This window comes from Poecilia mexicana, unplaced genomic scaffold (assembly GCF_051168715.1).
Source record: "Poecilia mexicana isolate PSO_F unplaced genomic scaffold, ASM5116871v1 scaffold_17, whole genome shotgun sequence".
NCBI lineage: Eukaryota > Metazoa > Chordata > Actinopteri > Cyprinodontiformes > Poeciliidae > Poecilia > Poecilia mexicana.
In genome coordinates, this window is record NW_028263386.1 from 8,301,650 (window position 1) to 8,324,701 (window position 23,052).

At 39.2% G+C, this 23,052-nt stretch overlaps 1 protein-coding gene across 1 annotated transcript in view; it reads right to left on the bottom strand.

Moving 5' to 3' along the window:
* Positions 1–328: 328 nt before the first annotated feature.
* LOC106925803 (collagen alpha-1(XI) chain-like) overlaps positions 329–23,052 on the bottom strand; it is a 92,590-nt gene continuing 69,866 nt past the window's right edge. Inside the window, exons 43-67 of the mRNA XM_015000304.2 lie at positions 22,933–23,040; positions 21,573–21,626; positions 20,595–20,648; positions 17,138–17,245; positions 13,142–13,195; positions 11,984–12,037; positions 11,814–11,867; positions 11,526–11,579; positions 10,248–10,355; positions 10,007–10,060; positions 9,841–9,894; positions 9,452–9,505; positions 7,642–7,695; positions 6,188–6,295; positions 5,859–5,912; positions 5,553–5,606; positions 4,912–5,019; positions 4,753–4,806; positions 4,633–4,668; positions 4,465–4,518; positions 3,429–3,690; positions 3,118–3,230; positions 2,896–2,964; positions 2,539–2,772; positions 329–1,924 (exon numbers count right to left, since the gene is read on the bottom strand). Coding sequence (XP_014855790.2) covers positions 1,778–1,924; positions 2,539–2,772; positions 2,896–2,964; positions 3,118–3,230; positions 3,429–3,690; positions 4,465–4,518; positions 4,633–4,668; positions 4,753–4,806; positions 4,912–5,019; positions 5,553–5,606; positions 5,859–5,912; positions 6,188–6,295; positions 7,642–7,695; positions 9,452–9,505; positions 9,841–9,894; positions 10,007–10,060; positions 10,248–10,355; positions 11,526–11,579; positions 11,814–11,867; positions 11,984–12,037; positions 13,142–13,195; positions 17,138–17,245; positions 20,595–20,648; positions 21,573–21,626; positions 22,933–23,040 — 2,157 coding nt within the window. The 3' untranslated portion in view covers positions 329–1,777. The remainder of the gene's footprint in view (positions 1,925–2,538; positions 2,773–2,895; positions 2,965–3,117; positions 3,231–3,428; positions 3,691–4,464; positions 4,519–4,632; positions 4,669–4,752; positions 4,807–4,911; positions 5,020–5,552; positions 5,607–5,858; positions 5,913–6,187; positions 6,296–7,641; positions 7,696–9,451; positions 9,506–9,840; positions 9,895–10,006; positions 10,061–10,247; positions 10,356–11,525; positions 11,580–11,813; positions 11,868–11,983; positions 12,038–13,141; positions 13,196–17,137; positions 17,246–20,594; positions 20,649–21,572; positions 21,627–22,932; positions 23,041–23,052) is intronic.

The window sequence follows — 23,052 nt, forward strand, 5'->3', positions numbered from 1 at the left end:
AGTTTTTGTATGCTTCTTTTTATTCAAATGTATATATATGGAGAAAAGTAACCCAAAACAAAACCATATGTAGTTTTTCTACCACTTAGCAATCAGGTTTCTGTTGGTGTATCACAAATAACCCAGTAACACAACATTTGTGTCAAAAAATTCAAAGGGTATGAACACTTTAGGTTGTTCTAAGTGTAGCATAATGAGCCGAATTGAGGACACGCCGTGCTTTTAGGAAACCAAAACCACAGCAGACGAGTTTTCATTCAGCACAGTTTGAACTGAGAAAGTGGCTCCAGTTTACTCTCATTTTATATTGCAAGTGAATGCAAAAAGATTGCAATGCGCACAAAGCACCAAACATTTATTGCAGTTGTACATAGGTTGAAGACATACTGTAATTACACAGGTTTTTAGAAAGTGGCTCTGAAGTATTTGTTGCCAGAGCTTTTAAGCCAAGAAAGTGGCGATGCAAACAGATCTTGATCGAGGTCAAATCTGAGTCAGAGAGAGAGGTAAAGAAAAAAAAAGAAAAAGAGTGGGTAAAATGAGCCCAAACACAAAGAATCACTTATCTTTCTTTGTCTATCGGGATAAAGGATGGATATATTAGTCTTGTGGCACAGAATCACAAAAAGCGAACATTACTTGTTTCTGTAGTCAAACAGCCAACAACACAAATGTTCAGTCCAATGTTTTTCAGAGCCCAATTTTAATGTATTTCTTAAATGAACAATTTAAGGCACATGAAAACATTTTGTTCATTGTTACAAAGGAAATATCCACAAGACGTCTTTGGGATTGAATGAAAACAACTAGACATACCTTTCCCACACACACACACACACACAAAATTAGTTTTATTAGTTATAAACCACAGAAAATGTAAACTTGACTGTGTCTAACGTTCAGATTTTTTAAGGAAACTGAGGTATAACAGCTGGAAGAATAAGCCCTTTTTTAGAATATTTATATTATAACCTCATTTTATTATGGCTTAATTTCCTACTGGGAAATTTATTTTTTTTTTTTGGTTAGATGTTATGTTCCAGTTAATTTCTAAGCTCACGAAAGAGGACAAGAATCATGTTATTTACAAGAGGACTGATTCATACTTACAAATTGAAGCTTTAGTCAAATGTATGTCGTAGATGTTTTCAGACAGATTCTAAGAAACTTTAAATATCCTAACAAAATTTATTCTAACAGAGTTGACCAAATATTTCTTTAAAACCAAAGAAGCACATGCAAGTTGTTAAGAGTGGATTCAGAGAGGAACAGTAATGTACAAAATTCAAATATTATTAATTACAGTTTTATCAAATGCACTGTTTTGTAGCACCTTTAGTGTTTTGTGATTCTGCACAAAAGCACCTCTGTGGTATAATTCAGAGCATCACTTGGAGCATGCAGAGAGGACCGGGAGATGGGAGGGCGAGGTTTGGGGCGAGTGGATCCTCTCTTTAATGCTGAAAGTATGCCACTGTCCACCACGGCATCAAAAGTCCTTTTCCTGATGTCACTCTCATTACAAGTTAAAGTCACGTGATTCTGGCCCTACGAGGGCAAGGAGGAGTTTCCCCTGATCAGCGCTTTTAAGGCAGGGTCAAAGCGTGCTTTTCTTCTTCTCCCAGCTAGTCGGACCTTCTTTACAATAACGGAAAATGGGATTTTACTTCGTAGGAGACGGTAGGTGGTGGCTGAGAGGGAGGCTCTCTTCATGTGGGTGTTACTGTTGACTCTCTGACCCTGTCCTTCAGCGGGGCGGGGGGGAAGACGGGCGTGTCTAGCCGAGGAAACACACGGAGCCGACCTCGAAGCCGAACCTCTGGTTGGATTCCCCAAAGTCATTCAGCATTACATCAATGATGGGTAACTGGTCGATGCGAGGTGTGTTAATTTCCAGCACTGTCCTTGAATAACCCTGCTTCATCTGCACACAGAGTGAGAAGAAAGAGATTCGTCACATGATCCAGAGCAGTTTCAAGTATCTTTCAAAGTATTCATTCAGTTCCAGCTGGAGTTTTTGACCAAAGCGGTAACTTCTTAAGAATTAATCCACTATAACTTCTTGTTTCTTCTTTTTGAGTTATTTATGTAGAGATGATGTAGCTCAGGTACTATTGCTAAAGCCTCAGTTTGTGCTTTTCAAAGCTTGTTAAAAGTGATGACAGATATCAATCACTATAGAATACTGTTTCTTAATCACAAAAAACACGCAGTGTAGTGAGCATGTATGCATTTTTGACAATCTAAAACAGCACTTTTTGGAATTTTTATTCATTTGTTTCCTTTTCAATTGGATAACGCGAGCAGTGCAGTGGTGTGAGAAACCAATTTTGGCTTTTTATTATTCCTTCTAAGCTTGGATATCCCTCATATTGGGGAACTGTTTCTCCCACATCAAATATGAACACTTCCTGACACTTTTTTTTCCCGCAACTCTCTACATGTTTGTGAGGATTAGGGGGATTTTTGTGGAATTTAGAAGAAATAAAGTTTAACTGCAAAGTGAAACTTTGAAAGCGAGCAAAAACGTCTGTTTACCGAGCAGCCATCCATCAGCGACTTGATGAAGGGATTATTGTCATAAGACATTTCCTCGTCGTTGGAGCCCAGGAAGCGCAGCGCTCTGTTGTAGTTGTCGGCCTTGGAGTCGTACCAGGCCACCGACTGATGGCAAATGTAGGTGAAGTTCTGCCGCGCCGAGGAGCTCAGCAGCTTCAGGAAGGTCATCTGAACAGCGTTGATGCTGTTGTCACCACCGTCCACGTAGCTCAGCTGAGAATAGTTGGAGGAGGACAGAATTAGGGAAATACCAGAAGGAATGAAGGAAATGAAGAAATTCATGAAGAAAACGTCAAAAAACATATTCAGACGTATATCAGTGTCTTCTGGACTCACAATTTTGCCACGCTTGAATTCACTAAACCATGAACCTGGTGATTCCTTAGGCCAGTTGGATATTCTAACCTATAAGAAATGCCCACAAAAAAAAAGTAAAGTTAATAAACACAATATATATTTCAATTTCTAAAAGCAGCTTTTACACAGTTTCAAATGTTACTAAACGGCCCTGGAGCATGCATCCCTTAAACGGCTGCTGTTCTAACACCGTATACTCACTCCTGTTGATTTCTTGTCTGGGTAAATGCATGTTTCTCCACCTGCTGTGAAGTTACAGAACACTTTGATAGCGTCTCCGATGCAGCCCTGGTTCGGATCAATCCAGTATTCACCTGAGAGAGAAACAGATCCATAAAACAAGCCAAGTGTCTACACGAGCTTTTATCCTCTTTAATGTTTTTCTCATCTTGTTCCTCCCTTCGTTTCTTTTTTTTTTTTTTTTAACTGAACTAAGCTATTTAAAAGTTTACTAATTGCTGCTATTGATACGTTGTGCTAAACAGCAACATTAAGGATCGTCTTCATTGTACCGTCGGGGAAATCGGGCTGGCTGAGGTGCAGGTCATTGCAGGTCCTGGCGGGATTGTCCTGGGTGCCCATGGGGAACTTCATGCGCTCGATGTCCTGTTTGAGGTTGTTGAGGGATCCGAAGACGTCGTCCATTCCCTCCATGCCCGGCCCCTCCATGCCGTAATCCGTCAAAGCCTCATCTCCTTGAGTTTCAGCCTGCCGCCTGCTCTTTTTGCCAGGCTGCTGAATGGGCAGCGGCTGGATCATGTCACCAGGTGGACCCTGCAGCACAGGAGGTAAAGATTAGCTTGTAATGATAACATAGTAATAATATTATCACTAAATCTACTTTCAAACCTTGAGTCTAAACGACTCCATTAAACCTTTTTTGCCGTTTCTATGTCGTCAGACAAATCAGAACTGTTTTGCTGCTTTAACAAAGATTTTATTTCAGTTTCACGTATAATTAAGTCTCTTATTGTAAACCTGCATGTTCCCAACAGCCATTCCTGTTCCCAGTGATCAAATCTTTTCAGCTTTTCTGTCAGTTAAGCTAAAGACCAAGTCGTTGTGTGATATTAAATATGGCTTTCTTGTCACCAGTCATCTGAAACTAAACTGATTTTCTGTTGCATAAATGCCAAACAAGGTGCCCCTCAAGGCTCTGTGTTTGTCCCAACACTGTTTACGCTTCACATCAGTAATGTAGGTCAGGATGTTCCTGATCTCACTACGGTGATGTTAAAATTGCTGATTGTTATGAAAGCACAGCTCACCTGGAGTTTGACTGTCTGCAGGTTGCATTCGATGTTATTCAGTCTTGTATATTCCACATAAAACCGTGCCAGTAAAAAACTCTTTTAAGTCCTATATTGAAAGTAATTTTCCCTGTATTTTCCCTGCTTTTCTGCAGGAGTGCCCTGCATTAAGCTCCATCGATTCCACCTAAAAATATAGAATTACCTCCTTCATCAAAGAAATTAATTCTTGGCTAACCAACTCTTTAAAACTCAAAACAGTCTAGATTACAAGGGACAAGCTGAATCTATAACTTACAGGTGGTCCAGGTGGCCCTATGAGTCCAGGATCTCCCTTCTGACCAGTTGTACCCTGATAAAGAAAAACACATCATGGGGATGTTAGAAACGCTTAAATGCTTTATTCCAACCTCTATCCTTATCTGAAAAATCCAAAACATTCATTGGTGAAGGAAAAGTGACTTACGACTGATCCCTTAGATCCTTTCTGTCCTTGCGCACCCTGGGGACAAACAAGTCAATGGCAATGTAAGAACGAAGGTCAGAAATGAGGCAAGACAAACTTTTAACGAGAACTGCAGCTTACAGGAAGTCCTGGAGGACCAGGAGGCCCGAGTGGGCCGTGTGCTCCACCGATACCCTGGCGACACACAGGATGAAATGAAATCAGTTGGCAACATAATTTTACCAATAAACCAAAATGTTCAGATAAATAACTATTTCTGTAAAATGACAGGAAACGTACAGGTTCTCCCTTGCCACCTCCAGCACCCTGGGGTCCGGGTAGACCTCTGTCTCCCTTCTCTCCCGGTTCACCCGGGGGTCCAATCAGACCAATCAGACCAGGATGACCCTGGAGCAAAAAAAAAAAAAAAAAAATTATTTCATTAAAAGACAGAAATAACATTATTAAAGGAACAAAGTTTACTATTAAAGCACTTATTGCTTTGGGGGGCAGAAAGAAACAAATATGCAAATTGACTGGGAAATTTATATGAAGTGTCTGGCCAGGCAAACTTTTGGCCAGAGTCTTGATTCTGTCTATAAATAATTAGCATGTTTATTGAGGTGTGTCTTTCCACCTGCCACTTTGGATGAGTTATGATCATCTGCTTTTGAATGCTGCATGCGGGCGCTAAGCCAATGAGCATTACAAAGACAATATTTTTGGTCTTATACATATTCATCCAGCGCATTAAATCAGCGAGTGAGAAACCTCCTCAGAGCAGAGCGGCTTTTCATCTCACTGGGAGGAGGGGGAACACAGCCAAGGTGCACGCAGGCCTAGATGTGTGCACGCTTTGGAAGCTTCAGATAAGGTGCGAAACCGGATACGAGACATTGACTATAAAGCAATATGAGATTAGCATTATAATATTGTCTTGCCTTTTCTCCTTTGGATCCAGAGTCACCTTTCATGCCAGGAAGTCCAGGCGGTCCCTGAGGAGAGGAAACCAGTGCAAATGACACAAATCATGTTAAATGTGCCTTTTTTTACATGTTGCACAGAGCAACTGAAGTTATAAATTGTGTAAATATCAAAAGTACATTTTAAAACAGCATATTTTAAAGAGGAATTGGTCTCCGGTGTAACAATATTAGAAATTTAACAGCTGCTTGTGCAGTGTGCATTAGCAGTGTATCGGATTTTAAAACATTTCCAAAGCTTAGTGATAGAAAGGAATGCCTTACGATAGGACCGGGAGGGCCATCTTGACCAGATGCACCAGGCAGTCCTTGCTCACCCTGGAAGGAAAAGACGACATAATGTTTTCAGCTGGGGTCAGGTTTGGAATGCCACCCAGATCCAGAATGAATTGTAAATAAATTTACACCCATTCCCTCCCAGGTTTATACTTCAGGAACTTGGGTAAGAAAAATAATTACAGACATCAACAGTGATTTCTTTTGCTTGCAGCCCTTTGACCTCACCTAGAAAACTTCCGACCTAAAATATGTCACTACTACGCGGTTGTTCCTTTGGGTGATAAAATCAAATATTTTGCGTCTTCCACACTCACAACGGGGCCAGGGATTCCACGCAGACCCTCAGCACCAGGTTTTCCAGGGGGGCCCTGAGATCCCACAGGTCCTGTTTTCCCAACAGGTCCCTCTGCTCCGGCTTCTCCCTGAAATACATGGAAAACCATCATGTGCTTCCATCTCAGGCATATAAATCAGAAATAATAAAAGAAAAAGAAAAAAAACATAAAATGTGGATTCTATTCAGTGACTACATCACCTTTACCCAAACTTCACAAAAGGTTAAATATCACTTTAACAAAACATATTCTATGGTACTCTGCAACGTTCCCTGCTCCAAAGGAGAACAGAACAAAGACTGGAGTATTTGTAAGATCTTAAAAGATGAAATGTTTTCAGGAGTAACATCAGGTTCTCATGTATTGAAGCTCCAGAGGTGCATAATATTGACCTGGATGATTGAATGGGGGGAGATTACGCTTCTCTGACAACCAATTAGGCCCAGATTTGACAGTCTCAAATCATCTCCCAGGCTTTGCCTTGTTCCTGTCAAATCGTCTCTAATCCTTTACCCGAAACGTGGAGCGGGTGTCTGTGAAGGGGGGTATGTGAAGAAGCGAAATAAGAGGAGGAATGAAACAAAGAGCGAAACTATGCCTGCGGTTTGTCAGGTTGTCTGACTTAGAAGTCAAACATTGTCTTTATGGCTTAAACAGACATTTTCGCCTTGATGCTGGTGCAAACAAGAATGCAATGGTGAAACAGTTGGAACGTGAAGAGACGCAGCTGCTTCTTATGTATCTAATTTGCAGGTTTTTATGAATATATAGGACTCCTCAGCAGGATATCGGGTGGAAAGAGTTGGAGATGTGCAACTTTTCTGCTGTTTTGTAAGACAGAGAGAGAGTTTTTGGGAGATTTCGAAATTAATAAATCATATCATATCACTCAAAGCAAAATGCAAGTCTCCAAACCTACATAGTACCACTGCTGGTGTTTGAACCAATATAAAGAGCCAAACTTCTCATAACCTTTTAAAGTTTGATACAAAGAACAATTGTGAGAAATTTCAGCATTTGAAATCTTTACCTTGTAGCAAAATGAAAATTGAAACTGGCTTTCCATTTTTTGTATCATAATTGACACCCATATATATACATGTGTGTATGTATACGTGTGTCAATTATGTGCACCAGATATATATGATGGAGCACAAAATATATTTAGTTGTATGACGTAGGCTGTATTAGTGGGTTTACAATAATAGTGTAAAGCTACTCCTACAGCAGAAGTAGCAGTCTAAGGAGTATTTGTCATAAAAATTATACGTTGAGAGTTATATGGTTAAAACAACTCGGATAACATAAGAGCTTAAGATCCAAGAGATCATTTTCAGTAATATCTTAATAGTGTGAAATAACCAAACAAAAACAAAAAAAAACAACCTCAATCACTAGAAAAAGTAAATAAAATCCAAATGACTAGGACTTACCTTAGATCCCTTTTCTCCTTGCCTTCCCTCCTGGCCTTGAGATCCGAGAGGTCCCTTAGAAACACAACAACCAATCACCATTAGACTCTTTTCGTCTCAGTCCCCAAGTCTAATGTTGGCTTATTTAAAAGAACCAGAGCACAGGTGAAGTTCATCTGGAGTGGAATTATCCAAAATAAACTAAAACGCAGTAGCTTCTAATGCACATTAATCATTTAGCTAAAGCATATTCTGACCTTGAGAGAGGGAGAGGTTTGCAAGGTCGGTCAGCATGAGTGCAAGCAAACTGTCCTACATTCTAAATACAAGCTGATAAAAATGCATTAGCATTTTCACACAACAGCCTCTGGTCAAAACCTTGTAAGTGGGCTGACATGTGGCATTAGAAGCTATAATCGAATAGACCAAACAAAAGCCACAGGTCGTCAATGTAGGTCATAAACCCTGGCAAATATGTGTATGCAGGCACTAGTGTGTGTGTGTGTGTGCTAATGTAGTCAAGAAGCTACATGCATCAACGAACACCAAATCGGAGTAATTTTTAAGGAGATATTGGGAAGGAGACTTAGCCAGACTTACTCTGGTGAAGGATGAAAAATTATATCACGAAGTCCATTAATACGAACACGGAATGGGAGTCTAATTTGTTCAGGGATAGCTGGAGGAATACAAATTATGGGGATAAAAAGTGCTTACCAACGTCTTTAAAATGTATGACCAACCCCACATGGCCTGCATTTTAAGTCAAGCCAAAGAGTTGCATTGTAAACTGATGCGCATGATGCAACCTGAACCTCTCAGCTTGGAAAATATAAACCACATAGAAATGTCTAATCACAGATGATCCTATGCTATTAGAAACACCCATTAATTATTTTCTGGCAAAAGCCTCCAAAAGTACCTCTGATCGCATCCCTCCGTTAAAGCGATATGCACATTGAGAATTTGGTGATTGAGAATCCAAACTTTTTACGATCTGTGAATACATTCTAACCAAGTTCAAAAAGGAAGCAATTTTCTATGCCAATTCATCAGGGATAAAATAAAAACATATTTTTTATTAATTTTGACATCAGGCTAAGAGTTAGATTACAATTTTTACACCTTGCACAACAAGAATGCATGAAGAACGCTAAACAAATAACAGAGGGAGATATTGATGAACGTAATTTTCCAAATATAATACATTACATATAATATATATTATTGCATATAGTCACTGATTGTGATTTTGATCTCTGTTTAGTCTAGCTGATCCTAATAAATTATGGCTTATGATGACCTCTGATCAAGTAACCAAGGGACTTCCTGCTGGTGGATATTATAATTGGAGTTTATGGTAATGTGAACATTTCCATATTCCCTCATCTAAAGCTATGAACAGATTATACAACACTACTCTACTTCAGTGGTTTCTAGAGAAGGCACAAAACATCCCACTGGCAGGAACGTGTTCAGTAAGTCCAGTAAGCTACTTCCTGTTGCAGAACGTTCCTGTTCACACACAGAAAACAAAACAGTGTGCAATGGCAAAAACAGCAAACATAAAACTACCAAAGGTCATTGTTCAAGTTTAAAGGACAGAAGGTGACTGCGATCTGCAATTACTGCAAACTCTGGAAACTCTGCTTTTCTTATGGGAATCATGTTCAGTGAAACAGAGGGAAATAAATTCAAAATCTAAGTATACCATCATAAATATGTATCAGTGCGTAATGAAGTAGCTCAGGGCTCGCTAAAAGCACTTTCAAAATAGAGAACATCTCAAGAGCTGAGCAGGAGTATCTCATCAGATGCATCACTTACTCACCCTTTTGCCAGGGGGCCCTGGTACTCCAGCTTCACCAGATGGACCTGGAGGACCCTAAATTAGAGCATATAGGAACACTTAGCTCCACTTTTTAGAAATTAAGTGGTGTTAGATAATGAGCTCTGCATGTGATAGGAAAAGAACAATATTCTGCAACACAAGATGAATATTAAACACCTCAACTATAAGAGTTGCAGCCTTTTCTGATTCCTCTTAATGTAAAAACTGCCAAAAATACTAAAAATTTGCTTTGTAATTTTTTCTTAAAGGTTCGACATTATTCAGCAAAAGCTGTAAAAGAAAAATATGAATATAAAACAATAAGCCTTTACTTGGTGATTTTGCCTTTACTTGGAAAGAAATGTAAAAATCTGATCAGCTAGACTCACCGGCTGTCCAGGTTCACCATCATCACCTTTATCACCAGGTAAACCATCAAGACCCTACAAAAAAAACATAAAGGAGCCAGAATTGACTTATCAATTACTTTAACACCTAAAATCCTATTAATAAGACAAAAAAAGGGGGAAAAAAAAAAAAAAAAGCGGAACGTACCCCAGCACCAGGCTCACCAGGGGGACCTGGGTCTCCTGGGAAGCCGACGGGTCCCTGCAGACAAATCAAAACGCTGAGAAGACCGAGTTTGACTCAGATGAGTCTCACTGTGTCAAGAACAGTTCTAGCAGCAGACAGGTAAAATGAGACGCGTGTCAAAATCGCTCTGCCGCTGACGGCTCTAATGAAGCATCAGCCGTCGCTCAGTGTGAGAGTGTGTGTTTAAGAACGGCGCACGTACAGGGTTTCCCTTGGGACCATCGTCTCCGGGGGGGCCTCTGCCGCCAGGGGGTCCGGCAGCACCGGGTGGCCCGGTTTCTCCCTTCTCGCCGATCTCTCCTCGGAGGCCCTGAGGAACATTGTGACACGGCTCTGTCATCAGAGAACCAGGTTAAGGCCAACGACACGATTGTTGAATTAGGATGGGGAAGACAAGTGCGGTTAACTTTTCGTGCCATATCGCTTCGGCTCTACTAAAAGCAAAAACGGACACTTAAAACGTTGGTTCTGGCTCAGCAGTTACTCGCACATCACTGCCGGTCCAGAACCATCAGCTGAGCGACTGGAGATGAGTCACTGTCAGCAAGGCACCTTAGATTTTCGACCTCGATTTGCTCTGCTGCACTGAGTCTATTTATCACTGTAAACAGATTTGAGCCAGCCGGCAGATACATCGATACCCTCCGACGGACTGTCACACAGGGAGCCTCACGGCTGTAATTAAGATGAGACGTTTTTAGTCACGGGCAAACAGTGGCTAATATTTGCGAGGATCAATGACAACAATGAGATTCACATGTCAAATCCAAACATTATGTAGCCATTTATACCAGCTTAAAGATAAAAGAAAAAAAAAATGTCTTCACACAAACTTTTATGAACTGATCTTCCGATTTGATGATTTTAATAAAAAGAATACACTCCGTAGAGGATGTTTACTATCAAAGCGGTAATGGTGGGGGAGTCCAAGGTCACAACCATGTCATAAGACACTGTCAAAGCCAGAATCAATTCACATTGGTTTGGGTAGATTTATGTGGTATAATCCCCCCAAAATGATTGAATAACTAAAATTTCTGATTTTATTTCCGCAACACCCCACCCATCTCTAATCCCTCTTCCACCAATCCAGTTTTAAATGTTCACAAAACTTAGGGCATTCAGTCCAAACAGACTCGATATGTAAATAAGCATTTGAAAACTCATCTTAGGTAAAAATGTGGTTTTAATTCCTCAAACACTAATGTTGCCCCCGTGAGGTGGAGAATTTAGCTAATTTCAAGATCCATCTCTAAACCTAGATGTAGATTAAAAGACTTGCTTAAGAAAAGTACAAAATGTAAAACAATGATGGAAAATATCCAGAAGTTAAAATTCCAGGAATGTTGTTTTAACATTCATGTTTCTATGCTGGAGAGACTTTGAGCATGAGGACAAACTTTTCCTACTGGTGAAAATAAAATGTATGTAATATGTATGAAACAAAATAAAGAGAATGTTTGTACTGTTCTAAACTTACTGGGGTACCAGGCTCTCCAGGTGGTCCTGGGTTACCGGCTTCACCATTTTCTCCCTGTAAAATGAGATTAGTAATGTCTTAGCATGTATATAATTGCGTTGTCAGACCAGATAGCGTTGCATGTTTTGCAGCAATGCAAATGAAAGGTTGAAGGTCAGACTCCTTAAATATTTTGAGTTTTGAGGTAGAGAATACTTAAGGAAATAAAACATAAAAAAAATCATGCATTTGAGCAGGAGTTGAGAAGAACACCACTCTTATATTAATTCTCAAATTTTTGATTCTTACCTTCTCACCAACACCGCCCATTGCTCCAATACCCCCAGGGGGACCTTGTGCACCCTTAAGACAAATCACAGCCATATGAAGTTTTAAATCTTTGTTTGTTGATTTTTAAATATTCTTTTTAGATCAAATCCAAGCAAAATTAAATATGCCAGCATTAAAATTTCACTCACATCAGCTCCACTGGGGCCCTGTGGACCCCTGGGACCTGGAGGGCCGGGTGGACCCTGTCAGAAAGAGATTAAAGATCAGCAGATTTATTTTGTTCCCAACACAAAGAAGAAAATTTGAACTAACTGCTTATTGATAGTCGTTTTATTTACATGTAACCACGCAGAACATTTCAATGTAACTCTAAGAGTTACATTACTTGATAGCAATAATCATAATAGCATATTTTAAGCTTTAAAAATCATTTTATTTTTAAATAAATAAACACACACAAAAATGCAAATTTTTTACTAAAACTTGATGCTGAGTTTATGCTACTAAACATTTGTTTCACAGTTTTCACCAAATAGTGAGTCAAAAATACAGAGTTGATTTGCTTGGCTAGAAGTCAAAGGTTAGACTCATTACACAAAGAGTGATAAGCATTTTTTTTTCTTAATTTTGATAATTATGGATTTCAGCTTATGGAATAAATGTAGAAAAATAAAATAATTTAAATATGAAAATATATGCCTTTTGAAAAGAACTTTTTTTCTTCCACTCAACATTCAATTAAAATATTTTATGCAAATCTCTGACAAGCCAGCTTTTTTAAAGATGACGATTCCTCTCTATGACTGTATGCTGGACATCTGTCAAGTCAACAGTCTTTGCTGATTATGAAACAATCATTATAATTAATCTAATGTGAATTTCACCTATTCACACTCAGATTTATACACCAGCACACAGAAAAGTAGGTAATTTGGAGCTAGGTGCCTTGCCCATGTTCACATTTGACAAGAAAAACCTACAACTTTACCCCTGAGCCACAGCCACGTTGCTGACTGATGAAGAAACTGACAGTTTGCTGCATCTAAGTATTTTAACAGAAAGCTTAGTGAAAGGAAAAATGCTTTTCCTTGGGCCAATATTTCTGTGGTGAAAATATCTTCGTCATATGATATCAGTAAACTAAAACTGTTATAACATTATTATTTCTAGTTATCACAGTCAACATAATAGAAATAAAAGGTTGAAATCCAACTGGCAGATATATTTCTTGTTGAGTTATTAAACTCACCCTCCAATAAAAATATTCCAACAAATAGTTCTCTTGAGTGAAACTGAGTGCAAAGGTTATATTGTAATAGCAAAGTTGCAGAAATGTCTGCACTCACCATTGGTCCGACATCTCCATTCTCTCCCTTCTCACCAGGAGGGCCTGGCAAGCCCTGTAAAGACGACAAATACTGCTTAGCACACAGAAAGGAAGGTAAAATGGGGCAACGCTCCATATTAAAAAGTCCACAGACAGGAACATATATACATTTGTGCTGCTCATTACCAGATGCTTTTAGTTGACACTTTTTGAATAGGAGGCCATTGGGATGCAAAGCGATGGAGAGTGCATTAATACTAACAGAACCCTGGAGCATAAACACACAATTACTCAAAAGGGACACCTATTGTAATTAAAGGGTATGGGAGGCTTGGGTATAATCAGCCTGTGTAAATTGCAGGGTGGAAACTCCATCCATCTACGTCCACAGTGGAGTGGAACGAATGTGACTGTGCAGGCGGTGCCTATTATGCAGCTTTGGGATTCAGTCAAGCTCAACTAAAAGAGTTGAATGCACCTCAGAAAGGTGGATGTGTAGAAAGGATGAAGAAGGTGTCACTTTCCATTGTTGTCTGCTGTGTATCTGCATAATTGCAGTTATTATGTGTTGTTCACAATGGTGGAGCATGTGTAACACATAAAGTATGGAAAGCAGCTGTAGTTGTGGGAAAGCAAGAGTATAATGATATGGATGTGAATCAGTGCTGTAACATATATGTAGTTTCAACCTATTTTGTTGATTTGCAGTAGCACTGAAAACTATTGATAATGAGCAAAGACTGGAAGTTTGGCGTTGTGGGTTCCTGGTGTAAAAATGGGAAAATAAATAAAGCCTGAACTAATTTCTTCTATAGCACTTGTATAATGGAAAAAAAAAAAGAAAACATGTTGAAGCATTTTATACATGTAACCCTTGCTTATTAAACGTGTACTGAAGAAAACGAATTAGTAAGGAAGAAAAAAAGCATTATGAGTTTCATTAGCAAAGACCATTATGCACAACAAACTTGGAGCGCACATCAGAAGAAATCAATAATTGTTCAGAGTTGGCATTTACTCCATTTCCACACTAGCCTTGAACTATAACAACACTGATATGAACAAATGTGATATTTACTTTCCTTCTGCGTCCTCGTTGTAACCTCTTAATCTGAACAATTCATCCTCTCAGGGGAGGACTCCTATACCTCACAGCAAACTCTGCACAAATTGATGGAAGGATTTGAGGATGAAGACACTCCTTCCCCCTGGTCAAAAATCATTAAAGCTACAGATAATTGCATTGAAAAGCTGAAGTTGCAGCAGCTGCTGCTGTGTATTGAAGGACGGCTTAGCCAAAAAAAATAATTATAAGAGGGGAGATGGAGTGCATTATGCCCAATTAAAAGCCAATTGCACTTAATAACAACGTTATCTAGCCCTATTGACCAACGAAGCTTCGCTCTAATTTCATCCTCAGTGGGTCCTTGGATAATTGACTTTGAGGTACTCTGAAGAGCGCAGTTTCTTTATTCACTGACATTAAAGGAAGTTTCCTTAAACTTCAGCTCATCAACTTAAATGAATCAATGTGGTAATTTTCAGCTTCTCTTTCATAAGCTCCATTTTTTTAAAGGATTTTATGAGTGAGAAACTGTTAAGAGGTAATAGGCAGTTCATATCTTAAAGGAGTAGATGACTACCTTTGCGCCTTAGTTTTGTGTGAGACTAAACTACTTTATCCCAGACATGGATGCTGCCAGCTGGATGGATGAAGTCCAGGGCAAACAATTAAATCCTAAATATGGTTTATGGAAACAGTCTTTTATAAAATGTCAACACATTTTGTCTTGTAGAGTGATCAAGCACAGTGATTTCATGGTCATTAAAATGCGTACTGGTACTTTTGGAAGTGTGGACTGTTAAAAAGTCCTGCTGGACAACGACGTCAGCATCCCACTGAAGCTTGTCAGCAGAGGGAATTTCCTGGTGGACGGCGGCTCTGACTTTGGATTTGGTGAAAACATAGTGGACCAACAGCAGATGATATGGTACCCTAAATCATCACCGACTGTGGAAACTTCACACTGGATCTCTGTTAACTTGGTTTCTGTGCCTCTGCACACCTCCTGCAGAAATTGGGACCTTGATTACCAAATGACAACATGATTTACTTTCACCGCTGAACAGTCCAGTCCTTTTTCTCTTTAGCTAAAGAGAAAAAGGACTGGACTGTACAGTCTCTGGTCCAAGAGTGGCTTATTGCAAGGAAGATGGCAATTGTAACTCATGTTCTGTATATGTCTGTGTGTAATAATAGCTCTCGAAACTCTGACTCCAGCTGCAATTCATACATCATTAACCTCCCTCGCACTAATAAGTAGAATTTGCATCACAATCCTCTTAGGGCTGTGACTAATCCCTGCTGCTTGTATATGTTATTAACAAAAGTTTGTCCTTCCATTCAACTTTCAGATTCCATAGATATGGTCTTTTGTGGCTTATCCTTGTGTGGAAGGTGAGAAGGGCTTTCTGCTGGACTGTCAAGACAGAAGAAAGTATTGGGGAGGTCAGCAGTATTCCCCATTATTGTGTAGGCCATAACAAAACATTGTGCATCAAAAATCCTGTCATGTTCAAAAACACTAAATTCTGAGTTCCCATTAACAGATTGACAGAAATAATGCACCGTAAGGACATGAGGGGTCACCATTATGCTGCAGTCACACTGAACCTTACACACTGAGCACAGCCTCTCAATTGCGGCAGATTGGCCCAAGTATCAATATCATCAATACCGAAGCTGGCGCTGATCAATGATGGGATGATTTGATCATATTGTAGTTTCAGTTTTGCCCCTTGTCCTCCTATGTGTTTCTCACCGTTTCATCCATACATAGACATTTTTTTTCCTAAAATTTAAACTGTTTATTTTATCAAAAATATTTATTCATATTACTGCCATTTAAAAATTGTTCTTAACTAATGAAATTTGAAAAAAAAAAAAAAAAAAACTACTAAGTGAAAAGTGGAGGAAAAAAAAAAAAACAATCCCAGGCAGGCATGAAAATTGTTTCAGATTTAGCTTTTCCAAATAAAAGCAAATAAATAAATACATAAATATCCTGTGGCACAATTATTGGTACTCCTATAATTTTTTACTAATAGGACAGCACTTAGGCTTCGATAACGTTTTAGGATGTGGATCACGTCACAATAACCTACAGGTCATCCAAAAAACAAAAACAAAAAAACGATAAAATTATAATGCTTTGCCTACCAAACATCTGAGTGGAATAAATGAAGTTGGGGTGCATATTGTGTCTATTGCATCATGCTTTCGTCTGCAAATGGATGAATGTGTTATTGCGTCTGTGATGACAGCAACAGAGCTCAATAAAATGCTGCCATCAAAAATAAAGAGAAATACAGCTTAATGTGTGTGGAGTTGGAAAACAAAACTGTGAATCAATTATTGATAAAAGCCCTCAGATCTTTCTCCTCTTGAGCAATCAGTACACAAAGCCTGTGGGTGGAAATGAGCCTTGTGGGTAATTTTCAGCCTGTCTCACAAAAGACAATAGATTAATAGAAAAGTGGATTTAAATGCTTTCAATGTTTTGTCATATGGAAACTGGAGTGTTTTTGGGACTGCCAGATAGACATTTAGCGCATAAATTTGATGCAATTTCAACAGAAAATCCAGCAGAAAAGATAAAAATGTTGATGATAGTGATGGATTTTCAGTCCCATCTATACCAAGAAAAGTCCTTGAGCGGGTAAAACATTATTTACCCTAGAGCTAAGCAAAGTGTTATTGGGAGTCAAGCTGCATTAATAAAATATGCTCTGTTTTGATGTATTGTAAATGGGGAGATGAAATGCTTCAGGTTCAAGGAGTTTGGAGGAAATCTCATTGCATTAGACGGCTCTGACAGAGGAAGAGCGATATGAATACCCGGCAGGACAATACTCAGCGGGACTTTGGGTGTTGTATGTTTTGAAAATAAAAACAAAAAAGGTGGAGGACTGGAAATATGAATGTAAAAAAGCAACACATTTGATGGAGACTTGCCTGCAGTCCGATGGGTCCTGGCAGCCCTGGAAAGCCTCTGGGTCCTTCATCTCCTTTCTGACCAAACATGCCCTGCTGTCCTCTTGGCCCAGACTCACCATCACTGCCCTGTGGGAGGGCAGGGTTCATAAAATCTCATTAGCTGTAGCTGCAGCAAATGCAACCCCTCAAACACTTGTATCTGTTTATTCTTAATACGTTTCAAGGTTACAAAGTATATCTGAGCTCACATGGAAAAGCATGGATTCAGGAAATACATTACAACAGAAATCGGAAACCAAATTGGAACTTTACAGAAAGCTATTTCATGGATTTTAGATAAAGTTAGCATTCAACAACTTTTTTTGCAAGTGAGAGTTTTTCCGTGTAGGTATACCGGCCACATAAAACCCCTTTTCCCAAATTAAACATTTGCCTTTGTAGGTCATTTATAGAATTCAGCATAGGTGCATGGTACGAGCTATTTGATCCTTTTGAGAATAAAACATGAAGCTAAAACTTGAATCAAAACTGGACAAGCATGAGGCAATACCTCAATGATACGCCCTTGTGGTGTACCTGAGGGCTTTCCGACTAGAGACTCTCATCAGGAAAAAGCAAGACGCAGAAAAGAATTGCCACAGGGTTATGGTATGTGAAAGATGCTGACTTCTGTGAAGTCAGAGGTGCATCGAGCTACAGAGGGTAGAAAGACGAGACTGTGGGGGAAAGAGTGAAGTGCTGACAGACTGGGAGTTTTCAGTTCAAACACGTGTCAGCACTTGAAAGTGCTTGAGGAGGCTCTTGCCGAGCCCTGGGACATGTAGGGAGCCTCAGGCGATGGTGGTGAATGCAGAACAGTTTAGAGGGAAATGTTAGGTGATTATGGGGGAAACGAGCACAGCTTTGAAAAAGAAAAGTCACAGACAAAGTGGCCTAAAGCTCAGAGACACTTTAACAAACCAAGTCGCAAATCTAATCTCCTCAAAGAGATTGAAAACAGAGTTGCCTGTGAGGTTAGAGTACTTAGATTTAAACTGCGCTCAATTTGTTAGTCACCTTCACAGAACATTCACAGTTCACGTGCCTGAATTTATTTATTTATGTGATGCCTCTGACTTGTTTAATTTAACCTTTAAAGAATGTGTCACACCTGTAAAAAAGTTACCAACACAATGCAAAGCTGTGAATGCGCAGGGTGCCTTTCATGCTCACAGGCATCACAAAGGGCAAAGCTCTGCACACGTTGGTCTAAAGTCTCCAGACAACACTGCCCCTTCTATAGCGTCAGCCAGTGTTCGGTCTTTGCTGTATGGTTAACACGTCTTTGCTCAAAGTTTAAAATCTAAAGCCAAGAAAGAAATCCATTCTCTTTCTACTCAAACACTAATGATTTCCCAGATTAAAAGTCTTGTCATCTAGAGTCTGAAAGCATGTTTTAATGAAAGCAAATTATGTCGAGACTACTCAGCATGAGTCAGGATTCACTTGTGAAGACATAGATGCACATAAGCAGACTGACTCACCAGGGTAAACAACTGTTAAATAATTTTCTATTCAGCACGGGTGCACTTGCTGCTTGCAGCAATCTGTCTCACCAGGTCTACTGCAGCCCCCACAGAGCCTCGCAGACGATACTTTTTTCCCTGAAATGGTTGGTAAGGCCTTATTATTTTCAGCAATGAGCTGCTAGTTACCCTGAGGCCACCAGATATCGCAGCAGCAGGACTTTCCCTATGAGTAGAGGATGTTCTGCAGTATTTGCAGCTGGCACATGTGCTGTTTCAACTAATATATGAAAATGATTGTCAACTTGTTGACGAACCATCATCAGGGGTTTTGTGAATAGATCATCGAGCCCAAACTTGTACTTTTAACTGCAACTAATGATGTAGATTTACAAAATTCAGAATAATAATAATAATAATAATAATAATAATAATAAAAGAAGTTTCAGGATGTCCAGGAGTTTCAGGAAGTACAGTTTTATCCTGCTACCAGGAAAAAAAAAACATTGGCAGAAGGTGCATTTGCTCTCATAACTGGCCTTGTGGGAGGAGAAGCAGCAAAGGCATCACTTCAGTCTGTTACGGCCCCTGCAGGACCCTTGTGGTTAGCCTGGACATTTATCGTTCAGATCCAACCCTGACTGATTACTGGTATGGGACACCTGAGGATCTGGTAAGACCCTCAGCTCTTATTAAACCCTGACCGCCAACTAACTGCTCTCTGCTACGGTCTTTTACATGCATCCTCCGCTCATGCACCACTGATTTCACAAACTTTTACACCTCATATTTGAAACTTTGTCTTTAATCTCAGCTTGTATTTTATACATGAAACTCTTGTGCATGGTTTGTCTCCCTTTTTGCTGTCGCCTTTGAGGCAGATCGTAGCAAGTTCAGGAAGATAATCGAGGTCAGAGGGAAACTCTACAGGATGAACGGTAGAAGAATGATAGAAAGTCGTTTGCTTTGGGGCATCTAGAAAATCTTTGCTCAAAGAGAAAACGATGAGTAGGGTAAAGCATTCATGCAATCCTTGTGTATGATGGATTCTCACCCGTAAAGCGGGCACAATTATGTTCAAGAACATTGCAATGAAAAACAAAAGGCTCTAGCAGCAACTTCTTTAAGACCGTTTCAAGATCGGAAGATTGATCAGATTTGGTAGATACTGAATATCTACATTTATAGATATTCACTATCTATAAATGTGATACTGAATCACTACTGTAGCTACTGAATATATACAGTATAAATATTATACTATATATCCTGACACAATATCCACCGAGTTAGGATATTCCAGCTCAGTGGACACCAACAATTCCACATATTCCTTAATAAAATGGCTGACTGTACTTTGTAATTATGTTGCCATATTGCATTTAAAGTTTACTCCTTTTAAAATTTTCAGATTTTATCAAACCTGTTTTCTGGATGTTTCTGAGTACACCTTGTAACTTTTAAACACTTCCTAACACGAGCAGATAAGAGCGTGTAATCCCACTTATAACACTGTCACATCACCTCAGAAGTGCATATTTCATAAGTGGCTTAGAGTTTTGCAGGCCTTTGATCCTGACTTATATAACGCTTTCACTGTCTTGAGGAGGCCTTGACTGGAGTAAACATTTCAAACCTGTCTCCATCAATTCATTGTTTTTCTCTGCAGCCAGAGGCAGGCATTAGTAGAACAGCTAATTTTTATGGCATCAGAAACGAGTCTTTTTTCTTTTTTTTTTTAAAACACCATGATATGCAAAATAAAAGCTGGAAGCCTTAAAAAAAAAAAAAAAATGCTGAGGATATTTGGAGGGAATACTGATGCAGCTACAAAGTCAACCAGGTCTTTTGGAGCCTATTTTCTGAATATAAAATATAAAATCCTTGAAAGTAATAATTTTAGTCATCAAAGACTTACTGTTAATATTTCATGTGGTGAATTTTGATGGCCGAGTGGGAGTGATACTTACAGCTGGACCGGGAGCTCCAACCACGCCCTGGAGACCTGTTGGGCCGGGTGGACCCTAAAGGAAAAACAAAAGAAACATGTACAGTCTGATGAAGCAGCTCTTTATGCAACACTGTCAAAAATGTCACCTGATATATCTATATATTTTTTTTAGATTTTAAATATAGAAAAACAAAATGCATCCCTGACACTGGAACCATTTTACATTTTTTGATGCTACATTGTTTTATGCTGGTGGGTTTGGGGTTGACACCCAGCAGACTGACCCAAAATTTTGCTCTATTGTTAAGTAGTGGAAAAATTAGACAAGGTTTTCAAACTGGCTTACAGAAAACATCTGAAAAACTGTGTTTTTGGTTTCTTTGTACTTACATTTCTTCTATCTATGCTTTATAGATCTATTTATTGGAGCAATTACAGCTGTAAGTTTTTTTGTTTGAGTGTCTGGTAGTTTTGCACATCCTAACCATGACTTTTTACTTGTTCTCCAGTTAATATAGCTCACGCTAAATCAGATTATACAGAGCTTCTTCTTTTCTAATCTCTTCCCACAGAGTAGATTTAGATCAGACTGATTCTGTTGTCCTAACTCATAAAATAATTTGAGATTATTGCACTTTTTAAATAATTGAAAAGGTTTCAAAGGGTGTGAATATTACTGCAGGACACTGAATTCTAAGAAAGAATTTGATATACATTTGTTTATTAAAAAAAAAGCCAAATTCAAAATTCATGAAAAAATATGTAAGGAAACAAGACATTCATAATGTTTCAGAAAAGCTGCAGACTTTTCAACACAAACATAATTGAGAAGAGCAGTCGCCACATGCTTCTGCTATATGTTCATTCCACATGAGAAATCAGTAGTGATGATTAGTTTTCTTTAGCTAATTAACTTTTAGTGTAATTTAAAATGCAATGGCTTCGGAGAAACCTTGTTATAGAATGTAATCAAAGAAGTAGGGTTATAAAGACTCACCCGTTCACCCTTGTCTCCTTTGCTTCCCTTCTGTCCAGGTCCGCCCACTTCTCCCTGTGGTCCAACACACATTCACAAAAGCTCTCATATCTCTCCTTAACATCTTAAAAAACCTCCTGCCTGCCATGTTTATTCAAAGTCCAATGTCTTCAAGTGTCACCTTTATCAGCATTGGCCACTGAATATTCCTCAAGAGATTCTAATTTGATTGGCCCAGAAAGACCTTGGGCGAGTGTTTTCAATTAATTGATTGGCTCCCTGTCTCACCCCGTTGGTAGTATGATTGACAGAAAGGTGTGATATAAGACGTGACTTGAATGAAGGAGGTGTGATGGTTACAAAATGCAGATCTGTGGCTCAGTGTAACAGCGGTGGGTGTTGCTAGCCTAAGGGTGAACATTTTGTGTAAACAGCAGGATGATTCAGCGCCTGCCTTTGTTTGAGAAACATCTTATCTATTTAGTTCACATGATGCGTAACTCTAGATGGAATTACACATAGCAATATTAACTCTAACAAGCAAATAAAAACATTTGTTTATGTGCATCAAAGGGCTTTTTTAAGATACAGTGCTGGTCAGAGGTTTGCATACATTCATCGTCAATAAGAATGTGAGGTATAGGCCATACATTTTTAATACGAAGGAGGTTAGCGCCTTTCCGTGAGCTTAATGCTAGCCTAATGCTAGCCTACCTAACTGCTCTAAACCCATCTGATCCAAAGGGCCAGCTTTGACGAAGGGACATTAATGAGGATGTTTAGGAACTTTCAGGAGGCACAAGAACATCCACGTCGCTGTCCATAGTGAAGCAACTTTAATCATGTGAGACCAAAACAAAAAGAGGCATATATGTCAAAGTTGAAACTCTCAGTAGCAACTAATTTTTGTAGCTTTCTCCATAGACAAGACAAATATCTTCTGGAGAAACGTTTTGTGTTTAGAGGAGGACAAAATAGAAGAATGTTTTGATGGAGAAACGTAAGGCTTTTTCTCCAACTTGCTAAGAGATATTTATTCAAACGGATTACGAAAAATTCTGAGCCTGTGTGGGTAGGAGGAAAATCAACAAGAAATGCCAACCTGTGCATCCAACAATTATTTTAAAAATGTAATTGTATTATCTGCTGCCCCCTAAAGAAGAGTTGAAATGCGTAAATAAACGCCTCAAATTAACATGACTTTTAAGCGAATCGGTATTTTTTTTAACTTCGGACCAGCACTGTATGCTGTACATCTAATAAAAATAACATATTTGTCATAATCTTTAAGAATAAAAATGTTTCTTGTGTGTGCTTTTTCATCTTTTTGTGAATAAAAGCTTGTGGATTTCTTGTACCAACAAAGACACTTTTACTTTACCTTATCGCCGTCCTCTCCTGGGGGACCCTGAGGACCAGCTGGACCAGGAAGACCTACCGGACCTTGAATGCCGTCACGGCCAGCTGGACCCATGGGACCTTTCTCTCCCTGTGAATAGCA